Below are 21,888 nucleotides of genomic sequence, written 5' to 3'. Positions count from 1 at the left end.
AGGGATGAAAGGCAACTGAAAGGGACAGAGATTAAGAAAATGTGCACTTTTTTCTTTATATACACCGTAACTCAACCAGTAATTAATGTTTGCAAAGTTGTTGATAGAAAAGTGAAACTAATTAGGTCAGAATTGACAAACAGTAGATGCCATGTTTTTTGTATCTCTTTCTTTAGACGCAGATCAAATGTTGTCACATGCTTAGTTTGTCAGTTCTATAAAGCATTATGGTGTGGTGCAGCAATGAGTCCTAAGACCTGTAAATTAGTGATTGTTTAAGAATATGTTGTCGACTCGTCTCCAAGTCAAAGGGTTTTTTAATTCATCCAGCAGTGGCTCAGTCAGTAGGGGCTTGGACTGGGAATCGTAGGGTCGCCGGTTCAAGTCCCCAAACAGACTTGAAATATGGAAAGGCACCAGGACATCTCCAATCCCCCCCTCCCCATTGCTCCCCGGGCGCTGCACGGTAGCTGCCCACTGCTCCTAGTACTAGGATGGGTTAAATGCAGAGGACCAATTTCACTGTGTGTGCTCTGCTGTGTGCATGTATGTGACAATAAAGAGGGTTTCATCCTCCGATTGTTCTTAATTGGTATTTTTTTAGATGCCTAAAATAAGGTCGGAGGTCATACAAGTGCATGAATGTCTGAATGTTTTACATGATTTAAGAAAGATGGTCGCTAAAAAATGGCTAGTGGCTTATAGGAAGTCAAGCAACTGTGAGGAAGTCAGTTTATAGCCTAACATAAGCCTCCACCTCTGGAGATTCTGAGGATTAACACTTCAATTATAAAGAGCATCATTATGAGATCATCCTGCAAAACAAAACGGGTACATACAGTAAGTATCCTCATTTGTCTGACAAAGAGCTTCTTTTCTGCAAGATTCCAAAGACCAATGGAGAAATCTCAATGTGTTTTTGTCAACGAGCATTGCTAATTTTAGGGTCGGCCTATAAAAATATTTTCAAAAATATATACCTCTCCATATATCATGACTCTTTGAACAGGAGGGAAGCTCGAAGGACTCTCCTATCTCTCTTAAATAGTGTCTACATTCACCTGCTTATGTTTCCTACATGTCTTTCTCCACATGTGTGTTTTCAGTCTCTGTATCTGTACTTTGTAATGTGTATGCATCCCAGCAGTGGAGCTTGGCCCAGTCAGAGTAAAGTGTTATTCAGAGTGCCACTGTCGGTCCCTTTTAGTCCCTGGAGAGTCCGTGTGCCCTCCTTAAGCCCTTCAGCGGTATCTGCAGGCACGCTCAACACGGAGCTTACACTACTGCTACAATTCCCTTTGTCTTTGACTTTCAGACTTTTGGCAAAAATTATCCCAGCGGGAAACTATGGCTCCCTGTGAATTAAATCAGGGAGGAAATGAATCATACATCCTGGTCCGATCAAATTTAGGTTTATGACAATGTGGAAATTCTGAGATTTATGGTGCAAATCATAACTTTACTTGAAGATATGCAAATTTTTGCGACCACATCTATAAAAAGGTGGGTCGATTTTTCCAAAGCCTGTTTCATTTTACTTTTTTGATTAGGTCCTCAATGACTCAATGAACTTTTCGCTTGGTAATCTTTATTGCTCTACGCCTTAATGAAATCACATTTCACAGAGATTTATGATGTGACTGAGATAGTGACTTACAAGGTTCAGAAATGAATGTGTATTTTCTTTACCTACATTCTAATATTGCAGGATGTCTTTAACCTACTTGACAGTACTGTAACTAGTGAGCTCTCTAAACTGCTTTTGATTTTCGAATATTGTGTACAAAAAAGTAAATCACAGTAGATATGATGCATTAAAACAACACTATTTGATACAAAGGATGCTTAAACTAAGTTGTGCAAGAGATGGAGAGAGAAATATAAAAAACTAAGTGATTAGAGTACCATCTAGACCTACAGCAGAGCAAAACACATTGCCTCAACACTCCAGCATTTATAGTGCGTTGCATCTTTATGTGAGAAATCTATGACGGAGGAAATGCAAATGTTAGCGGGTTTTGTTTTCCACAGACTGATTTAATGATTTTCTTCTTAACCTTGAATACTTTGAGAGTGAGCATTTCACTTCCACAGGGCATTATAGAATATTCACCCCAAATACATATCAGTTATTTAACACCAGATCTGCACTTATTGTGTTTCCTCGTTACCTTTCCCCTTACAGTGTCTAAAAACCTGCAAATCTTGAACAAATTATAAAGTACCACCTTGAAATGTGTGAGGTATACAACTTGATTTTACAGTTCATGTACGCAGCATGGGCTGCAGAAGAAAACCTCAACTATGTAGTGCTATTTGTATTCAATGAATAAAAATCTATAACTATACTAGGCTTAATGACTTCCTTAAAAACGTACTGAATGTAAAAGCAGTACTGTAGTCATGAAGTAAAGTACATAGAGTCTGTATAGTTATGTTCAGTTTGAACAACTTTAAATACAACAGTTTCACATTCACTTTTCAAAGTAAGATACAAATCAATTAACTATTCAAGTCATTATTTGGCAAATTATTAATTTTCTTGAATCTCTTTTAATAAATTGATGTTTTGACACATGTATTCATACTCTGCAACCTCAGTTAACTTCTTAAATTAATGTGATCTTAATACTTCTGGTTTTTAAACTTGTCCTTTCATATAGAAAGCACTTTCAGTTTCCATGTGGTTGAATGAATTAAGCTTGTTTTGTCTACACGACAGCATTTCATATCGTGAATAACTGCAACTGTATGGCTGTACCACAGTAACCTCTATCACTTCCATCAGTTCAACGCTGCTGAACACACCACAATTCCATTAATGTCAACAGCCATCATACACCAGTTACCTATAGACTGCTGAAGACATGAGAGTTGTATTTAATTAGTAACTGGCCAACATCCATCTTTTTCTCACAAGAGCATTCATCAACATCACGACTGTTTTCAATAAGCGAGGAACTTCCTCATACTCACTTGACAAGCAATTATTGACTTGCTTACAGCAAATGTAAAGTTCACTGCCAATTCACAAATGTTTCTTCCTACATGTTCTGTTAACTTGGGAAAAAGCAGCTAAATACCTGCAGCCATTACAGCGGGGGGAAAACAGGGCTGAGTGATCAATCAAATTTAAATTCGTATTTGAAGTCATACAAAACAACTTTTATATTGCAAAGCCACATTTTTGTTATGCTACTAGGGCTCATCCAAAAATGATGCTAAATGTAAAGAGTATGTTACAGTTTTCCCCCATTGTTCCCCCACCTTTTGTTTGTCTCTTATCATGTGACAGTGAAATATTAAAATACAATTGTTGCAGGTCATATGGACTTCAGGAAAAATTCCCCAGAGAAATGTTGGGAAGCAAATATCAAACTCCAATTATTAAAATAAATAAACATTCTTTCGTCATAGGGTTTAAACAAGGTTACATCTCCTACCTTTCTATGATTTCCATCTTATCCTGTTTTATCTTTCCTTCATTTGGTCCTATTTTCCTCTCACCTATTTCTTTGGTCATTTTTGTTAAGTCCCTCGCTGTCCCCTTGTAATTTTTTCCACACTGTGACACAAACACACAGGTCAATGGACTGCTTTCGGGACAGAATAGAGACGGAGTGACTGTTTGTTGATTTCAGCCAGCTTTATAAAGCTAAGTTCTGTATTGACAGTAAAGCACACGGTAAAGTAAAACGTCAATATTGCAAAAGGTCACAGCATAACACAATGCAATTAACACATCTTATTTTATTGAGTTACTAAGCCAGAAGATGACTTCCAAGCCAACAGATTTTCCTGTCTCCTCCCACATTCCTGCTCCGCCCGAGCATCCTCCACTCTCCTTTCCTCCTCCCAGCATCCCCCCCAACCATTTGCTGCTTATTAAATAGTCTCTCTGTCAACCTTGTCCCATCTAATTCTCACCCAATTACAATCTAAATGAACCACAGGAATGCTTAACTTGCCTTGTGTCTTTCCATTGTTTAATTTGTGACGGTAACAAACGCTGATTAGTGCATGGTAAAGGTTCATGAATTAAGAGCTCAAGGCCCAATTAATCACCATTCCCTGGGAAGATAAATGGGAAATATTATTTGTGTCCATATGGATCCAAATGATAACAATAACAACAGTGTGGAAAGAATCTCAATCACAATGAATGCATATTTTCCAGACCGTAGCATTTTGACTATTGGCTTTGCATAACCAACCAGCAAAATGTCACTTTCAGAATTTCTGTCTAAGCTACCTATACAATTTTAGATGCAATTTTTATACTAAAGCTATTTTCACAAGGAGCATCTGTGTTCCAGAGGTAAACTGGGCCAATCTGATGAATGTCATTGTCTCAATGTGAGGAACATAGACACCATAATAAAAGGTTTGCTGAAAGTGAGTTTGAGGGAAAATAAGAAGTACAGAAAATGAAAGGAAGGGTGGAGAAAAAGATACAAAGAAATAGGAAGAAAATAGGAGAGGGTAAACTAAAAAAGAAATGAACAATTGAAAGTAGGTGAAACAACCAGCCAATGGGTGTGGATACAGACAATCCCAAAGAGCTACACTGATCATTTTCCAAGGAAAAGGAGAACAAAACAAGAAATGAAATGCAATTGCCTTATTCTGACAGTGGATCTAGTTTAGCATACAAACAGGCATGGATAATTAGTCTCAAGAGGAAAATCAGCACACACTAAATGGGGGAAAAAGCTAGAAATTAAAGCAGCTGTCCTCCAATAGCAGGGCAGACACATTACATGCCTTTCCAGTGGCTGATAGAGATTCACCTGCCCTCAACGTACTATCACTTTTATGTCTGGTATATACACATTTTGAAAAGCATCACTCAGCTTGAAAAATATATATGTGCTAAGAAACAGCACCAGTATTTTATGAAAACCTGAAGATTAAAAATAGCTACTATTATAGCCTACGGAACCATATACAGCCCTGGCAAAAAATGAAGAGACCCCTTCAGAATGATCAGTTTCTCTTGTTTTATTTTTTATAGGTACGTCTTTTGAGTTAAATGTTTTCTTATTTTTTTTATTTATTGTATTCTATAAATTACTGGCAATTTTTCTCTGTTTTGGAATTCAACACACACTGGAATGGCTGCCATACATGTAGAGATAAGATTTCAGAAAAAATTGGAGTGGTCTCTTGTTTTTTTCCACAGCTGTAGATATAATACCTGTTCTATCACAGTACGAAGAAAGCATTACGTTTTGTGAACACTGAACAGTTAACGGCAGGTTGGTAAAACCAGGTTTTGTAGCGTGAGGGAGCTCAGACTGAAGCTATTAAATAGCAGGCATTAGTGAGATATACCACTGCATCTTGCAGATTCTCCAGTTGTGAATAATGTTCTTGTCAATTAAAGTATATACTGTCAGCAGTGCTGTAGAGCCTTTCAGTAAGCCATACACCTTATCTTGGTATGCTGATGCTGTCATCCTGACAGCCACAGAAACAGGAACACACAAATATGTTTACACACGACATGCAGAGAATAAATGACACAGCACATTGAACTGCACATGCTAAATGTGTGAACCCCTCCTGTGTGCTCTCGGCCGCACTCACGGTTGGTTAGCTGTCAGTGCAGGTTGTTAGTTGGGTTGGGTACCAAACTCTGTAATCTGTAAGGATACAATACTAACGGAATCGGTACTACCAAGAAAGATTCAGGTTAAATCATGGTACAGAATACAGTAATCTGTAAGGATACAATACTAACGGAATCGGTACTACCAAGAAAGATTCAGGTTAAATCATGGTACAGAATACAGAAAAAAATACAGCCTACTCAACTCTTTATACACTTCAAAGACTTGAGGAAAAGTACCAAAGCAACACAAAATTCAGGACCAAAATTACTTTGTCAGTTAGACTCAAACCTCCAGACATAAATATTAAAATGACATGTGTATGTAAATCTAACTGCATGATCACACCACATTGTCAATCACTTCTTGGGTTTCCATTAACACCTTGTGAATGTATACTGATTATTTGTTCTGCCAACAAGTGCTTATAACATTTTGCATTTTGCTCTTCGTGCAGAACTTATATTTATTGAAGATTTAGGTAGCCCCATCCCAGAAATACTGATGGATTTCTTTCTATTTATTTTCTACATACTGTACACATATGCCAGTATCACGCACATATGTCAGCTTCAACAACAGAGTATAATAAAACACCTGTCAAAAAAGCACATCCAATCGCATTTCCCATCAGGATGTGTTAAGGCAGTCACATTATAATAGGCAGGTGAGGAAAGCACATATTACTAGAAAAAACAATTATTACTCAGAAAGCTACATTACAGCAAATCCACTAACAAACACCCATAGGTAAGAAATATAAAAATAAGCATTGCTGCAATAGATGCTGAAAACTGAACATGAACAAAACAACTCCTCTGGGTCATTTTTAGGGCAAGTAGAAATAGCACGGAGAACTCCGCTCTGCAAGTAGAGAAGTAGTTTCTCACTCTCGAGATGAAGACAACACATAATAATGGGCCTAATACTTCAGAGGAAGTCACTTGTCAAATAGGAAGCAGTCAGCCCTAGAAATATTGCTGTTACAGTAACTTGCACATAAACCGCTCAATTTCCTTGTTACGCAATACAACACAGCGTATATATACACAGCAGGGAAAGAGAAACATGTGTGGATGCTAAAGCCATACACAACATGGAATAAAAAGGAAAAACAACACTTCATCTTTATGAGTGAAGCCAATGCAGCTACATGAATCTAAGCGCCTCAAACAATTGAACTGCTGCATGGAGAAGACACCTGGAGTAAACTAAAGGATATAAACCCACATTGCTGGTTGCCAGATGAGTAATAGATACATAATTTCAGGATTGATGAGATAGATTGTTTTGAATACTGGATTAAAATGTAGTTTCAACATCACTAATAGTGTACATTTACGTATGTGGAGCTTGATTAACACATTTTTAGAAAAATGTCAGAAAAATACACTGCTTTTGGCAGTAAGCTGCAGCAGACGTTATATGTGGTACAGTACATTTTCCCCTCAAAATCAATAGAGTGTTTAAATAATTTAACACTTAAAGACACTTTCCTATAAGTCCACAAGTGGATAACACTTCTACAAGGTATTGAACACAGAGAGTTACTCTGCTTACAGGAAACAAAGATGTAAAATAGTCACTACCAAAATGTAGAGAACAAACAAACTGCTTGATTGGTTGTTTTTGATACTACCACTGGTCAAGTAACATCTTATTGGTGATGGTATCATAACTCTTGGTGTGGCATCTGTCACTCAAATGATGTAGCAGGTTAGTCATTAATGGTGGAGTCATGAATGTGTCTGATATTCCTTATGGGGCATCAACCATATGAGCAATCGCTGCATTGTAAAACAGCCCGAGGCCCGAGCCAAACAAACATTACTTAATCATTTCTGACAGGGCACTGAGGACTGTTGACAGCTGAGTAATTATTCACCTGACAAATATATCCTATATATCCTTCAACCTATAGAGGAGTTGCCACCCGGCATGAGGCAGGTGCTTTTACTCGTTGTCTGTTGATGTAAACAAGAATAGCAAAACATGGTGGAGTTGAGTTTATCAATATAAATCAAAAATGTTCTTTTTTTTAAACTAGGCTATCTTACTCTTTTCTCTCAGATTATGACAAATGCAACCAAATAGACAAATGAATGCCTGCGAGTCCCTCAGCTGATTTGTTGGATCTGTTGGCATCCAGTGACTACTGAAATGCTTTCATATTTTCAAATCTGAGATGTTTTCAAAAGCTTCCTCTGATGGGAATAGAGCAAGAGGGATGTTTCAGATTGTCACTGTTATATCATCATCATCAGAGGTCTTCTCCATAACACGCTCTATAGTCTGTTTTATGAGACCCATTTGGATTTGAAATACTTTCCAGCAGAATTTCCCGGCTATCACAAAAGTGTATGCTGGAATAACAGCAGAGGAAAAGCAAAGAAAAAAAGATTTTGTCATGGGGCACAACATGGCATATTTTGAAAAATGCTGTTTGGTTTGAACACAGTAAGTGTACTCACATTGATCGATGTTCCCGTCTGCTTTCCCCTTCTCCTGCAAACAGAGAGCACACACAAAAGTGGTTATTACAGGCTCGAGGATCGAGACAAAAACAGCATTTTCTGAAGCTTTTCGCACACTATTCGTTACTGTGCATTTGCTCTTTTCTTGGTTCAGAGAATGATGACGACGGAAGACAATAGGTGAATGGACAGAACGAGAACGATACAGAGAGGGCGTGAGAGAGAATATATATGACAGAGTCTATTCAATCCTAATTGGAATTCACTTCAACAAGGCTGCAAGATGGCAGTTGTCACTATATTATGCTGGAATTTCAAACATGATGTCAAACAATTGACACCACAAAGATGATTAATTTGTCAAGCCTCACTGTGGGTTTGATATTGGCATGCAGCTTCAAATGGACCTTAATTAATGTCTTTCCAAATAATGCCATCCATATAAGAATTATCATTCAAAGTTTAGCAATAAGAAATTTGCTGTATCAAAGGTTAGACTTTATAAAAGAAGTAAATAATGAAACACCACACTGGTGACGATAATATCAATGGCTCTTAAGTACATATGAAGAAATAAATGGACTCATTTGTGGTATTTCAGCCACTGCGGACTGTGGACGCCAATAAAAAAACAGCCTTTATCTCAGCTGATGCATTTGTACGGACAGTATAGTCACTTTAGAGTCGGTGCCACAGCACAGATTAAAACTCACTAACTGACAGCAGCAAAAGACCACACTGCTCATATCCATAATTGCAACACAATCTGTCAATGAGAAAGACAGTATGATACAAGATTCAAGGGTTTTATTATCATATACACAGTAGCTACATTTTAGTTATGGCAATGAAAATCTTAGGTCCCGAGCTCCTCCAACAATGCAACATATTATATATAGATTAAGTTACAACCATTGTCAACTTTCTGCCCAAACACCCTCTTAGTACTAGGGTGGACAATATAGAAGGTACGTGTAAGAATAATCAATATATCGAAATGGAACATTAAATGACATAATTCACTGTTTCCCAAAAGACCAGTCTTTGTACATCCGATTGTACCAGATGTTATTGTTTTTAGCCTCAGTTGGCATGTAGCTAATAGTATATCGCATATGAGTGGAGGGAGAATGACGCGTGGAGTTACATACCAAACACACCGCCTCTAACTCTCACTCATTGACGCTGCAATAATACTAATATGTGTTTAATAACCAATAAACAGTAGAAGAATTGTATAATAATATCATATCATAGGGGGAAGCATCATGATTAAATCAACAGATGGCGATGGTGACTTCATAAGATGGCTAAGCAGAACATGCCCAGCCTTCGTCAACGTCAGCCAATAGAAGAGACGGGGGATATGCCCATGTGACGACAAGAGGCCAATAGGATCCGGCCCCTGCCGCCACCAATGAGAGAAGACGAGACCGAAAGGACCAGAGAGTAGAAATGCGTGAACAGAAGATCGAGGCCTTTCCATACAGCTGTAGACAGCTAACTGCTTCAACGACGACCTTGGATCAGTTGACATGGGGAAGGACCACAGCTGTGTTTCTTTCGTAGACTTATCATATCATGTTATTAATAAATGCTGTTAAATTTAGATAAGAAGCTTTTTTGGATTCTTTTCGCATATTTCTACTATAGTATTTAGAACCCTACATACGGTATGTGTATGTTTGCATGTTCACCAATTGTAAACATGCTGGTTTGCACTTGGTTTTTCCTTTTTGTAAAAGCTAAATGTTGTAGGAGCTCTGTGCACATAGTAATATAATAGGTGTGTTCCTGAACACCATGTAGCCTACTACCCACTAAAACATCATCGTGTGCTTGTTAGTTACTGATTATTTGTGTTTATTACAGCACAGCGCTCTGCGTATATCGGCTGAGCTTGAGACGCAATTTAACACAAACTGGCAAAACAAAGGATTGAAATGCTAAAAATAGCCCAAAAGCAGGTCTTCTAATGCGACACTGCTCCTGGAGCAGCCAATATGAGACAGCAATTGAAGTGTTTTGACATTTTGCATTCTTGTCCCTCAGTGTGGATGTCACTGGTAATGAGGCTCAGTGATAAAACATGTGTGAGTCTGCAAGGCCATTTCAGCTTCCCAGGAGACTAAGAGCTTCAGGAAAAACACAGCAGTTTTAGTGCCTCCTGTCACTGCCTCCTCCTTTGTCTCCACATCTCTATCCCTCTGTCTTTCTGCCATCTGTCCGTCTTAATTGCAGACGTGCTTCCTCATGATGGCAGGATAAAATTGAGTGTGCTCATCAGCACCGCATTCCATCATCTGGAGAGCTGCTGTTTGATCAATTGATTAGAGAATCAAACCAAGCATAGAGGTGAAATACAGTATGTGCTTCTTTCTAAAAAAGAAAATGTTTACCATGAATTTTCAGTGCCCTTTTACTTTATACATTCAGATTAGGATGATTTAAAATAGTAATAATGAAGGGAAACTACACTCATATCACTTGGTAAGGTATAGTAGATGCATCCCAAATTTGATTGGGAAGCAGTTAGTATTGTTCTCATTCAATATAACTATTGCATTGACACTTTCAGTACCAACAAGAAATATAAATACCTTGAACACAAGAATTTCATTGTAGGGCAAACCCACTGGGTTTCAATTAGGTGGGATCTGCTTTTCTCTACCATAATCCCCCTTTGTGGTAGAGGCTGATTAGATGGCTGCATTATTACATACAATCTAAATGCCCTGTGCAGTTAGGATTATGTTATAAGATTATGATATCATTAGGGATGCTGAAAGACGCACAATATCAGAGAGCGATGCAATATGTACCATCTAACCTCTTGAGCCTGGGGGTGTTTTTGTTTGAATTACGCTTCCTCTTCCTCCTTATGCCTCTTATGGCATAGTTCCTACATGTTCCCAGCATGTCATATATTGTTTTTTTTACAGTGCATCTTGGGCTACTCTGACATGAGATATTGTAACATGGAAAACTTGTTTTAGGTGATTTAATTACCTTGAAGCAGCAAATATGTGCAGATTAGGAAAAATGTAATGATTGCATAACACGATAGGAAATGGAAGACCAAGTACGATAGCGAGATGCCATGGCCTCTAACAAAAGGGTTACAGGATTTGCTAATATCACAATTTAGTTTTCAAAGCTTGTTTGTGGATGGTTTGAAAAAAGTGGATTTCATTATACATTGCATGTTAATTAGGTGCTGGTAAAAGATGTCACAAGATACATGCCAGCCAATCAGAAACTAATACTTTTTCTTGGCTGTGGAATAACTTGGAAAGAGTTGACAAACCTATACACCTGGCTTCACATGCTTGAGAAGCACCTCTGTTTCTGTGACTTGAGTTAAAGTAAAACACCTTCCAAATGTCACGTTGGTGTAATGTTATTGATGTCACGACTTGCTTCAAGTTTGACTGCTTTATTGGTTTCTGTGAGAGAAGCAATAGAGATAGAGAAGTGTACAAACTCAAAAATAGTTTAAAGCCTCTGGAGAAATTAGAACAAACTAATTTCTTGGTGCTACATGCCTCCATCTTGGATACCACAAACCCACAAACAAAACAAGAATCTGACATTGCTGCAACAGAGGCTGACATTTTGTAGGAATGCATTTTGAACAGCAGGGCATTACAAAATGTGTCTAGCACAAAGTGTGTTTCAATATTTGCGTTCCCCCGCTTCAATAGAGGCCCTCTTCATTCAAGGACCCATATGTTTATTTGCCTACACTTAGTTTCTCTGGCTTTTGATCCCAGTCAACAACAAGACTCTCTGCTAAAATCAGCTGCCTGTATGCCAACATAGCATTGCTGTTTTAATACATTTGTTAAGCAGCATCTTTTAATCAGTTATAGTCTTACATGTGAGGACTATTGATTCTTTTAACTTTATAAGACACTGCCTGATTAGGATTAAGAGGCTGCCAGGGACGCAGGAACGTAAAGCTAAGTCCATCGAAGTCTGTGTTTTCACAATAGCCTTTCTACATTCAATATGTGTTCCCTGATGTCTGTTACTTACAAAAAAGGCTGTCTTATCTAAGAGTAATCCATCAGTGCACCAACAAACTACTTCACGAGCTGAATGAATGTAGCTAAAAGAAAAAAAAAATACTTTGGCAATGTATGTGACTGGCAATACCTTCAAAGGATTAACTTTGATTTATCCGAAAATAGAAATAAAACAGACTCATTCCAGCTTTTCCCCTGCATCAAACTATAATGACAGGGAAGATTATTTCCAGTAAAGTTCACTGGCACGATCCGTCCTCTAACCATCTTAATTTATTTAAAATGTCCCCAGTTTCGCTAACTTTGAATCCACATGACCAAAGCACACATTTTCTACTGCCATGCAACCACCCCACATATCTGCTTGAAGAAAAAACAAGAGTAAATAAAATACATTTTCTTTTCATTGTTTATAGAAAATGATGTAAGCTCACTGCCTATAAAAACGTCTCTTGGTACATATACAGTGGCATGTTTTATGTACTTTTTTTAATGAACAACAAGTACTTTACACTGTACTACATTGTTTTTGTTTCTTATGTATGGATACAACACTTATTCTTCACTTAACTTAAGACAATGTTGGAAACATCACACTCCTAGTATGCACAAGTTTATTTGTATGGCTCCTAGCTGTGTTAAACCCATAGCAAACACTTAAATTCAGTAGAATAAAGCATGTGCTAAAATGTGCCAGAGAGTTGAGCTGAGAAAAGAAGGTATCCCCTACCACACTATGATTAAATCAGAGAAAGGAGTATCATTGTTCCTTTTTTCTTCAGCTTTGAGTACAAGCTCTCAAGAGACAGCCTTGAAAAAAGCCTCTGGGACTGCAAAATAAAAACGAAAGCTATGTACAAGTCATAATCAAAATGTAAATGTAGTGGGGGATAGCCCCAATACTTAAAAAATAAAAACACCAGAGAAGAACTTGCGTTCATGGAGAGAAGGCTTTTTTTTCATTATTTTCCTTTTTCATTGTTCGTACATTTATTCTCGATTCATTCAATCCATAAACCTATAACTCCTAAACCTTTCATCCACTGAACACATTTCCGCCTTTCTCTGCATTTTAGCAAAACCACTTTACTGCTCCACTTTTCCCGCTTCATATGGACCACTCCCGAGCCACATTACAATCTTACCGTCAAATAAGCAGCCTATAAATAACCCTACATGTTCCTCAATGCGTTCAGAATGCTGTGATATTTCTTATTACTAAAACAAGAATCCTTGACCAAGACAGCCACTGCCCCAACACAGTGAAGTTTTAAGATAGTGGTCAGATAAAGCATGTTGTATTCTTTGTGCAATGTTGAGTTTAAAGGTCTCCTATTATGCTATACTTGAAACATGTATTGTAGGGCCATATCTACAAAACATTGGTTGAATTTTATGACACTTTAAGAGTCTCCTTAAACAGAGGGGACACATTTATGTATAAGAGACATCAAAAAGTGCATTTTGCATAATAGGGGACCTTTAAAAAAGAGATGAATTATTGCAAATAGTCAAAAATAAAGTGATCCTTTCAGTCGGAGCCCTAATTGTATCAAAGCTGCCACCAATATAGTATTAATCGGCCTTTGTATTGCAGGGATCTTGGTGTCTCTGCAGGTATCCAGGAAGCTGACAAGAGTAAAAATTAATGGCTTTCAATTTAATTTTTTACTTAATTTCTTACTCTTCTGTCATGTTTTGTTTTTCTTTTGAGAGGGGGGTTAGATATAAAATAATCTAAATGTGGCACAACTTATACATTCCCAGAGGCTTTGAGAATGCATCCTGCATAATCATTTGAATGCGCAAATTCAAAAGATTTTCCCCAGGGTCGACTTTAAATGCTGGTGCCAATTGACAGCTTTTAAGATTACATTTTGGCCAGATAGACAGAGGGAGGAATGTCTGAGAATTCTTTTTTTTTTTTTCTCGAGTCAAGGGAATTCAAGGGACACAACCACCGGGGCAAAATGATATTCCCCTTTTTGCTGCCAACTTGGCAAAACCCAAATCCCAGACTTAGAAAAAACCAGGGGGTGTACATGCTTAATTTCACAAAGAACTAAGACGACCACAGGCTGTGTGGTATGTGTCTGTCTGTGCGTATGTCTTTCTCACAACCTGTTAGGGCTTTATGTTTCTGTTATGCAGAGAACATTTGTTTAAGGCTTAATTCTTGCTGGCAAGGACCTGCTTACTCACAGGGCAAGTATTTTTCCATCTCTGTAGCTTGTGAATCTCTTGTGTGCCATCAGTATAAATGCAACCAGGCAAGCTCATAAGTGTTTAAGCAATTATCTAACAATGTTTTGAATCGTTCAAAAAACAAAACTGGGTTTAAAAAAAGGGAATACACACAAAAAGTAGTCCTCGCTTGTTGTAAAAATTTAAAAAATACAATAAAGTCCTCAAACACAGGAACAAACCTGCAAAGCTTAAGCTGCTAAATTTGGCAACACATGTGTTTTGTTAGAGTGTTTCTATTCAATTCAATTTTTTCCCCACTCTGATTTGATTCATGGCTGATATGAGATAGATGGCTTGATAGAGAGTGAAAGTGATGTCCTCGTTAGGAAGCAGTTCAATGTGTGCATATTTGTGCGTGTGTGTCTGTGAGTTGGACAGGATATTTACCATGGAGTTTGGTTCCTGGGAGGAGGTGCGTGACATTGTAGCTGAATGAACGTTGCTTCTCCTGCTGCTTTTGTGCCCTTCAGCCAGCCAGCACCCTGAGGTTCCCAGCAGAGCGGCCACAGCCCAAACACACAGGCTAACCATGACTGCCTACCTGTATGGAAAGGTAAAAACACAATGCAAACAACATTTAGACTCAATTTGTGGTAAATGGTGGTTTCCATTTAAAAAAACAAGTTACAAGTCATCTTCACATTTACACACATTACACATAATTGTCATCATGTTCTGTTATCAATTTAACATTGAGTGAATAAGCCTTTTTAAAGAGGTTTTGTCGGGTCTGTGATTTTATTATTTCCTTATACTATTTATATGCAAATGAATTAATAACTAGTGATATAATTGTGGGTCTAACACTTTGTTTTCAAACAAGCAAGATGAGCATCATTATGTTTTCTGGGGAGATAATTAAGACAGAGGTGCTAAACTCACTTTCAAATCAACTTGTGTTTAGTAGTTTATGTGGTCTTTTCTATTTTAAGTGCCATAAAATAGAAACAAATGTTACATGAATGTCTACAGGGTAAGTGAAACAGAGGAGAGCACATTTCAGAGTTCAAAGAGTCTTGAATCCGTCGATATTTCCAGGTAAGACATGACGAGAGAAGATGTTATGCCACAAAGAACGCAAATATTGATAGGCTAAAATATAGTACCAATAACTCAATAAAGCTGTGTTGATAGCATCTCTTACTGATATTGTGTCATTTTACACGGCTTCTTTGATATCCTGTGATACACAGCTCTGTATTTAATACACATGAAATGATGTTCATTCATTCACACACGGTTACACACACTGGATAAACTATTGTACACTCACACAAACTGAGAACACACAAGCACATGAACACACAGCATAATACGGCAACGTGAACATCAAAGCCCACACTGATATGGATAATTATCTGTATTACAAAGGACACAGAAAATCTTTTGATGTCAACAAAGAGACAACCCTCTGAAGTCGCAAATGGGGGAGTGTGTATGAACTCAGCAGATCAATTTCACTGCTTTGACACATAGACCCTGACACACACACACACACACACACACACACACACACACACACACACACACACACACACACACACACACACACACACACACACACACACACACACACACACACACACACACACACACACACACACACACACACACACACACACACACACACACACACACACCTTCAGGAAAAAATATATACATCCCAACTGTTCTGTTAAAAGCACCTGAATAAAAGCTGCAGCGAAACATTATTTTCGGGTAATGCCTTGTTCCACTGGTGAATGATATTGAAAATGGCAAGCATGCATTTAATGATTAAATGTTAAAATGTGTTTAATGATTCTACTCTGGAGGACCCATAAGCTCAAGGGTGAATAAACCCGACAGCTATTCATTTCAACTGGAATAAGATCACTAAATCATGTTCATTGGGGAGTAAAGTAATAATAATATGACAACCTTACTTTAAAGTGCAGACCAATACACCAAGAACATAAACTACATACACATTAAATAGTACAGTAGCAACAAATAACGAATACATATCTGCTCTCTCAAACATCATCAAGGACAATATATTGCAGGGATATTGTCCTTGATTTGGCTGCATTTAACTGGTGTGTCAACCCTCTGTAATGTCTTACATCTTTCAGAAAAAAACTCTATAAGCAATATTTATTGAACTCCATCAAAGCACCAACTTCTGATGTGTCTAATCATCTCATGCGGGTTGTTATGGATAAACAGTGTGACACGGCAGTTTGTTATGCGTGTGTTTTTGCACTTTCAAGTTATGTGTTTATTGTTTTTATCGTGGTCCTAAATTTTATTATATGATTTTATTTTGTATTTTACTGCTCGCCAGTCTGAAAGCAAATTTCCCTTAAGGGGCCATAAAGTTTGCAATTTAACTGAAACAAGGGCACAAAAAACATGTGATGCATCTCAAACAGTACAGGGGTTTATGGTGGATGTGTCTGCAGCATCTCCTCACTAGAATATTTAATATTGAAAGGGTGTGGTGATTCACCTTGACCTATAGATGCCCTGGTCCTGCTTGCTGAAAATGTGTGTTCTGCTTTACGTATCAATTTTAGCACTTTGCAATAAAGAATTAAACACAACTTTTGAAACATTTCATCATATTAATCTTACATTAATATGATGAAACACTTCTCAGCTGTAATGAATGGTATTTGTCAAAGAGAAAAATCTTATTTTTCTTTCCAATAACATAATTTAAAAACATAGAAATAGAATGAGAGTAGAAGAGACATTTCTATTCAAATCATATATCATCATATATCATCGTATCATATAATCAATATGTGCTCCACTATGTTCAACAGCAAGTAGCCTCCTTGTTACAAGAGCTTTTTCATTGAAAACCTCTGGCTGCATCTGTAAATGAGCTTAATAAAAGCACAGCTTTGTGCAAAACCGACAGTGGTCAAAATATGAGGAACCCACTTAATATTACATCTAGCTGTTGATCATTTATCAAATGACTTTATATTCTAAGTTTACACAAATTATTCAAAGTAGCAGTGGATGCAAGCTGACTTGCCCCATGTCGTTGGAAGAGTGTAATTAATAAGATCATTTTTATATTGTATGTATGACAAAAGTCCCAACTGCTATAGTCCGTTTACTCTCATTTTTCAACAATTTATCGCAGTCCTTTTGAGAAACTGAAACTGGCCTGCATTTCAAACTTTGAGATGTGTTGGAAATCTCAAGAAAAAAACTAATACGACTCGTACGTCTATTTTTCCTACCAATTGGACAAGAATTAATTCAGTATATTTCTAAAATTATTATCTGCAACATAATGGGAAGTGTCAAATAAGTGCTGTAAAAAGTACAATATTCGTATTAGACATCATTCAACATAATTTAGCAAAAAACTAAAATTCCATAGAATTAACCCTAATTATATTATTTAGGTAATGTTTCTTTTCACCACTGCTAAACATAGAAAATAAAGTTGTGTCAGTGTTTACATCATCCGGCAAGGAACCACCAACATCCTTCAGCTAGCTAGCCGGAGGCTAAGGGCTCTCACAGATGAAAGCTCTCTCTTGCTAAATTAAACACCAAATGAGATATGCCAGTCACTGTCTTAATGTGTGGCCTGGCCTCCTGGCATTGGTCTACACACACAAACACACAAACAGAGCCTTGGGGATGTGGAATGAATGGTCCATTTTGAAATTCATCAGGAGGGAGTGAGTCATTGAGGAAGTCATTATTTGACCGGCATATTAAAAAGCTTAAAGAGACAGAGTGTCCCTTTTGGCAGCTTTACTGAGATCAGACTCGTTCAATGTACTTGTAATACAAAAAGTCTCAATATGCCAAAAATTAAATATAATGTATTCACATCCAAGCTTCCTTCATGCCCTATCTCCAATTTTTCATGTTTCTTTCTTGAATAACTTTACATTTAAAGGGCACAAATGTACTTCTGGGCACTGAAGGGTCCTGCAGAGCTACCTGCAGCTGCTTTCAGTCGCTTACTTTCTGGAAGTTCATTTCATTCTCATTTTCTTTATGTTAGTTGCAGAGAAAATGGTGCGAGGGCTTTTAAATGATTCCCTGAACTATGTTATTAAATGAATCACAAGCCTATAATAAAAGGTTTAAAGATGATAACGTGAATAAATTAAATAAGGCAGGAATACAAGACAGGAGGAAATCAAAATGTCATATAGAATTTTAAGGGATTGCCCTGTAGTGAGTTTGGGAGGGGGGTCATTTGTAGATATAAATGGTTAGTACTGTATTAAGACAGACTTTGTGTGTACAATAAGGAATAATAAAGGATAATCTGTAGACTGTACCACATTTTGAGTTTCATTGGTTGTTTGGGTTGCTGACAATCCAGGAATTGAAGATCTACTGTATGTCTTTATACATAATGACACTAAAGGAAGTAGCCAGCTTAATGCCTGAAATGTGCAGCAAAGTGCAGTAAAGTGCCATCTGCTCACCATCACATTTAAGATGAGGCATTTGGAGCAAGGTGACATCTCACACGCCTTTCACATGCATCAGCTACATTCAGACCGTTTTTTCTAGGTCGAAATAAAATATTCATTTTCACCCACTGTTTAATTTTGAATGACTGCATTTCTTTAATTTTTTAATGAATGCATGGATGGGCACATGGAAACACACACACAGAAACATTGACATGATCATTCCTCACGGCAGGAGTCTGATCTTATGAAGATATGGAATTGGTAAAGGTGTGAAATGTCTAAGACCTGCATGAGAACATTTGAAGGATTAACATTTGAATCCTGACTGAGTTTCCTTTCAATATTGCTAAATGAATCCTAATGTAGGAGGCTTTGTGAGAGGCTAATATAAAAATGTGACCATTCAGACTCTATGAGTTGAATTTAGATTAAAGTTGCATTTAAACAATAGAAATACCTTATCTATGTTTTTCTAACAGCGCAAAGTTACTTTGTTTTAGGCTGTTGACCAAACAATACACCAGAAAAACAAAAGGTTTATTGAAATATTATTTATAATGACTAAATCATTATATTGTACTATGCTTTTACAATAATAAGCCCCAGGACAGCTTCACCCCACCTTTCTTTGCCAGACTTAAAACTTCTGCATCCAGCAGTTGTCGACTTCAAAAATAAATTGCTCTTTACTTGGCTAAAAAACAACTTGTTTTAATTTGACTATAAACACTCATTTGGTGAACTTAAATGTGAGGCTCCTATCAAAAAAAAACATGATTAAACAAATGTGGATACCAACTCGGACCCTGAGCCGGGGGGAGTGAGTCTAGCCTTTGGTAGAAAAGGATAATTGTGTGATTGTGTGAGTGTTAATAACTTCTAACACAAACAACATAAAAGCCCTTTCTTCCTGTGTGTGAAAAAGTACAAAATATCTGTCTCTGGTCTGAAGAGAACAAACAAACTTTCAGGCTGCGGATAATGGTGATATGTGTCAGCAATATCACGTATGGATCCCAGATAACATAATGTTCCCCTGTAGTTATCTTGACGTTTCTGTTTTCTTTTGAGGATAGCATTCCTTCAATGTTCAGTGTTTAACTAGGATATATTTTCAACTTGTCTTTTGATAAGACTGGCAATATTCACCTTGCCAGACATTACAAAAATATAGATCTGGCCTCACAAAGAAAGCACTAACTTCAGAAAGCATGTATCATAACCTTAATCCTTCACTCTATATTGTAATCAAAATTGGATGAAGTCTCTGTTTGGAGGTACTTATGTTTGTTTGTATGGAAGGGCAGTGTTGAATGGGAAGTTGTTTGAATGAGAGGCTCTCCAGAAGTGGCTCAGTCAGTAGGGGCTTGGACTGGGAATCGTAGGGTCGCCGGTTCAAGTCCCCAAACAGACTTAAAAATATGGAAAGTGGACTGCTACTTGGAGAGGTCCCAGTTCACCTCCTAGGCTGTGGTGCCCTGGAGCAAGGCACCGGACACCTCCAATCCTCCCTCTCCATTGCTCCACAATAGCTGCCCACTGCTTCTAGTACTAGGATGGGTTAAATGCAGAGGACAAATTTCACTCCTGTGTGTGTGCTCTGCTGTGTGCATGTATGTGACCAATAAAGAGGGTTTCATCCTCCGATTCTACTTCTAGAAGGCTGTAAGCAGCAAAATGGAGATCCAAGCAATCAGCAGACTCCAAAAACGCATGGTTTAACTGTGTAAGTTAAAACATACATGATTATGCTAATCTTATGCTCAAGTAAAATTTGAAAAATTCTAACAAACAGAAAACAAATGTTCAAATGTATTTCTTTATTCATATGATTTTGTTATTATCATGATGGCATAAACTTACGAACTAACCACCAATTGTTTACTTTAGCGCCTCTATGATTGTTGTTCTTGCATTGCTTTGTAACAAATGAATGACACAATGTCATGACAAAAAGACAAACAGAAGTCTTAAAATGTAGCATGCATACAATTGTCTTTAAGTCATTTCAAGATATTAAAACATTACATCGTTATTGTCAATATCAGTGGTCTTGCTAACCTTTGTGAATTTTGTTTGAGATGTTCCAAAATTAGATAAGAAGGTCTCAGACACGATTTTGGTAATACTCTATATTTAAAACATTTGAATAGATACGATCTCACTAAATTTGGAAGTAAATGAGCCAGACTAAAAGGACAGTATTGTAATGAGGCCGAGTCTCCATACCCAAATTATCGTGTAAATGAACTCTGCATACGGTCTTTCTTTGTTATGGTATGGGACTGCTTCTACCTGACCTCTGAAACAAATTCAAGTGAGAAGGTGAACAGGTTTAGCTCTCTTTCCTGCTCTTTGTCCCAGCTCTGTGCTCCAGGTACGCTTCCTGTTACAGTTACAAATGATACAAGCAGTTCCAGTACAACAATCAGTCCCCACTCAGCATGCTTCCTTGCAGTGAGTTGCTGAGCATTTAAAAATATTACAAAGTAAGTTGGAATGAGCACAAAAACACGAAACATCTGTGAACATTGAACACCACCTGCTGAAACAGTAACGTTTGAAGTTCACTCTCTAAAGTAAAATACTTTGCATATGAATCATATTGAGCAACTGACATCTATGTATTTTTAGAAAACATTCCTCCAAATATGAGAAGAACGCTGTGTGAAAGAGTAATGCGTTTTGTCAGCTTGGTTAACCTGCTAATGTTTAAAATTAGAAGCTAAGATATGCCGTCAATCATTCTGTGATGCAGGTGTCACTTTTCCCCACATGGTGCATGCCTCAATTTTGGAACAAACCTCTCTAGCTGTTACTCTGAGTGCTGCCTCAAACTCATGCTCCTCTTCAGTAAAATCTCTGCTATCATCCTGCGGCTGCGACCTATCTGCCTGCACTCAGGTTTCAAATGGCCCCTTCCTCAGACACATGTCTATGTAGCATGAAATAGAGCCACCAAGGGGATCGCCTTTGCCCAAAATGCTTTCCGAGACACTTGCATGCGGCAGCGATTCGTTCGTCTATATTTCATTTATTTCTGTTCCTGTGTGGTTGGGGAAGATATGGAAGAGACCAGAGG

At 37.6% G+C, this 21,888-nt stretch overlaps 1 protein-coding gene across 2 annotated transcripts in view; it reads right to left on the bottom strand.

Annotated features, from left to right (window-relative positions):
- Window positions 1-21,888, bottom strand: part of fstl4 (follistatin-like 4) — a 310,914-nt gene that overhangs the window by 150,548 nt on the left and 138,478 nt on the right. For both annotated transcript variants that reach the window (XM_063894297.1, XM_063894296.1), the window contains 2 exons: window positions 14,749-14,902; window positions 8,084-8,117 (listed from right to left, as the gene is read on the bottom strand). In XM_063894297.1, coding sequence (XP_063750367.1) covers window positions 8,084-8,117; window positions 14,749-14,892 — 178 coding nt within the window. In that variant the 5' untranslated portion in view covers window positions 14,893-14,902. The remainder of the gene's footprint in view (window positions 1-8,083; window positions 8,118-14,748; window positions 14,903-21,888) is intronic.

The sequence above is a fragment of the Eleginops maclovinus genome, chromosome 11 (genome assembly GCF_036324505.1).
Source record: "Eleginops maclovinus isolate JMC-PN-2008 ecotype Puerto Natales chromosome 11, JC_Emac_rtc_rv5, whole genome shotgun sequence".
Classification (NCBI taxonomy): domain Eukaryota; kingdom Metazoa; phylum Chordata; class Actinopteri; order Perciformes; family Eleginopidae; genus Eleginops; species Eleginops maclovinus.
Note: the sequence above shows the minus strand (reverse complement) of the source record. Positions and strands in the feature narration are given on the sequence as shown.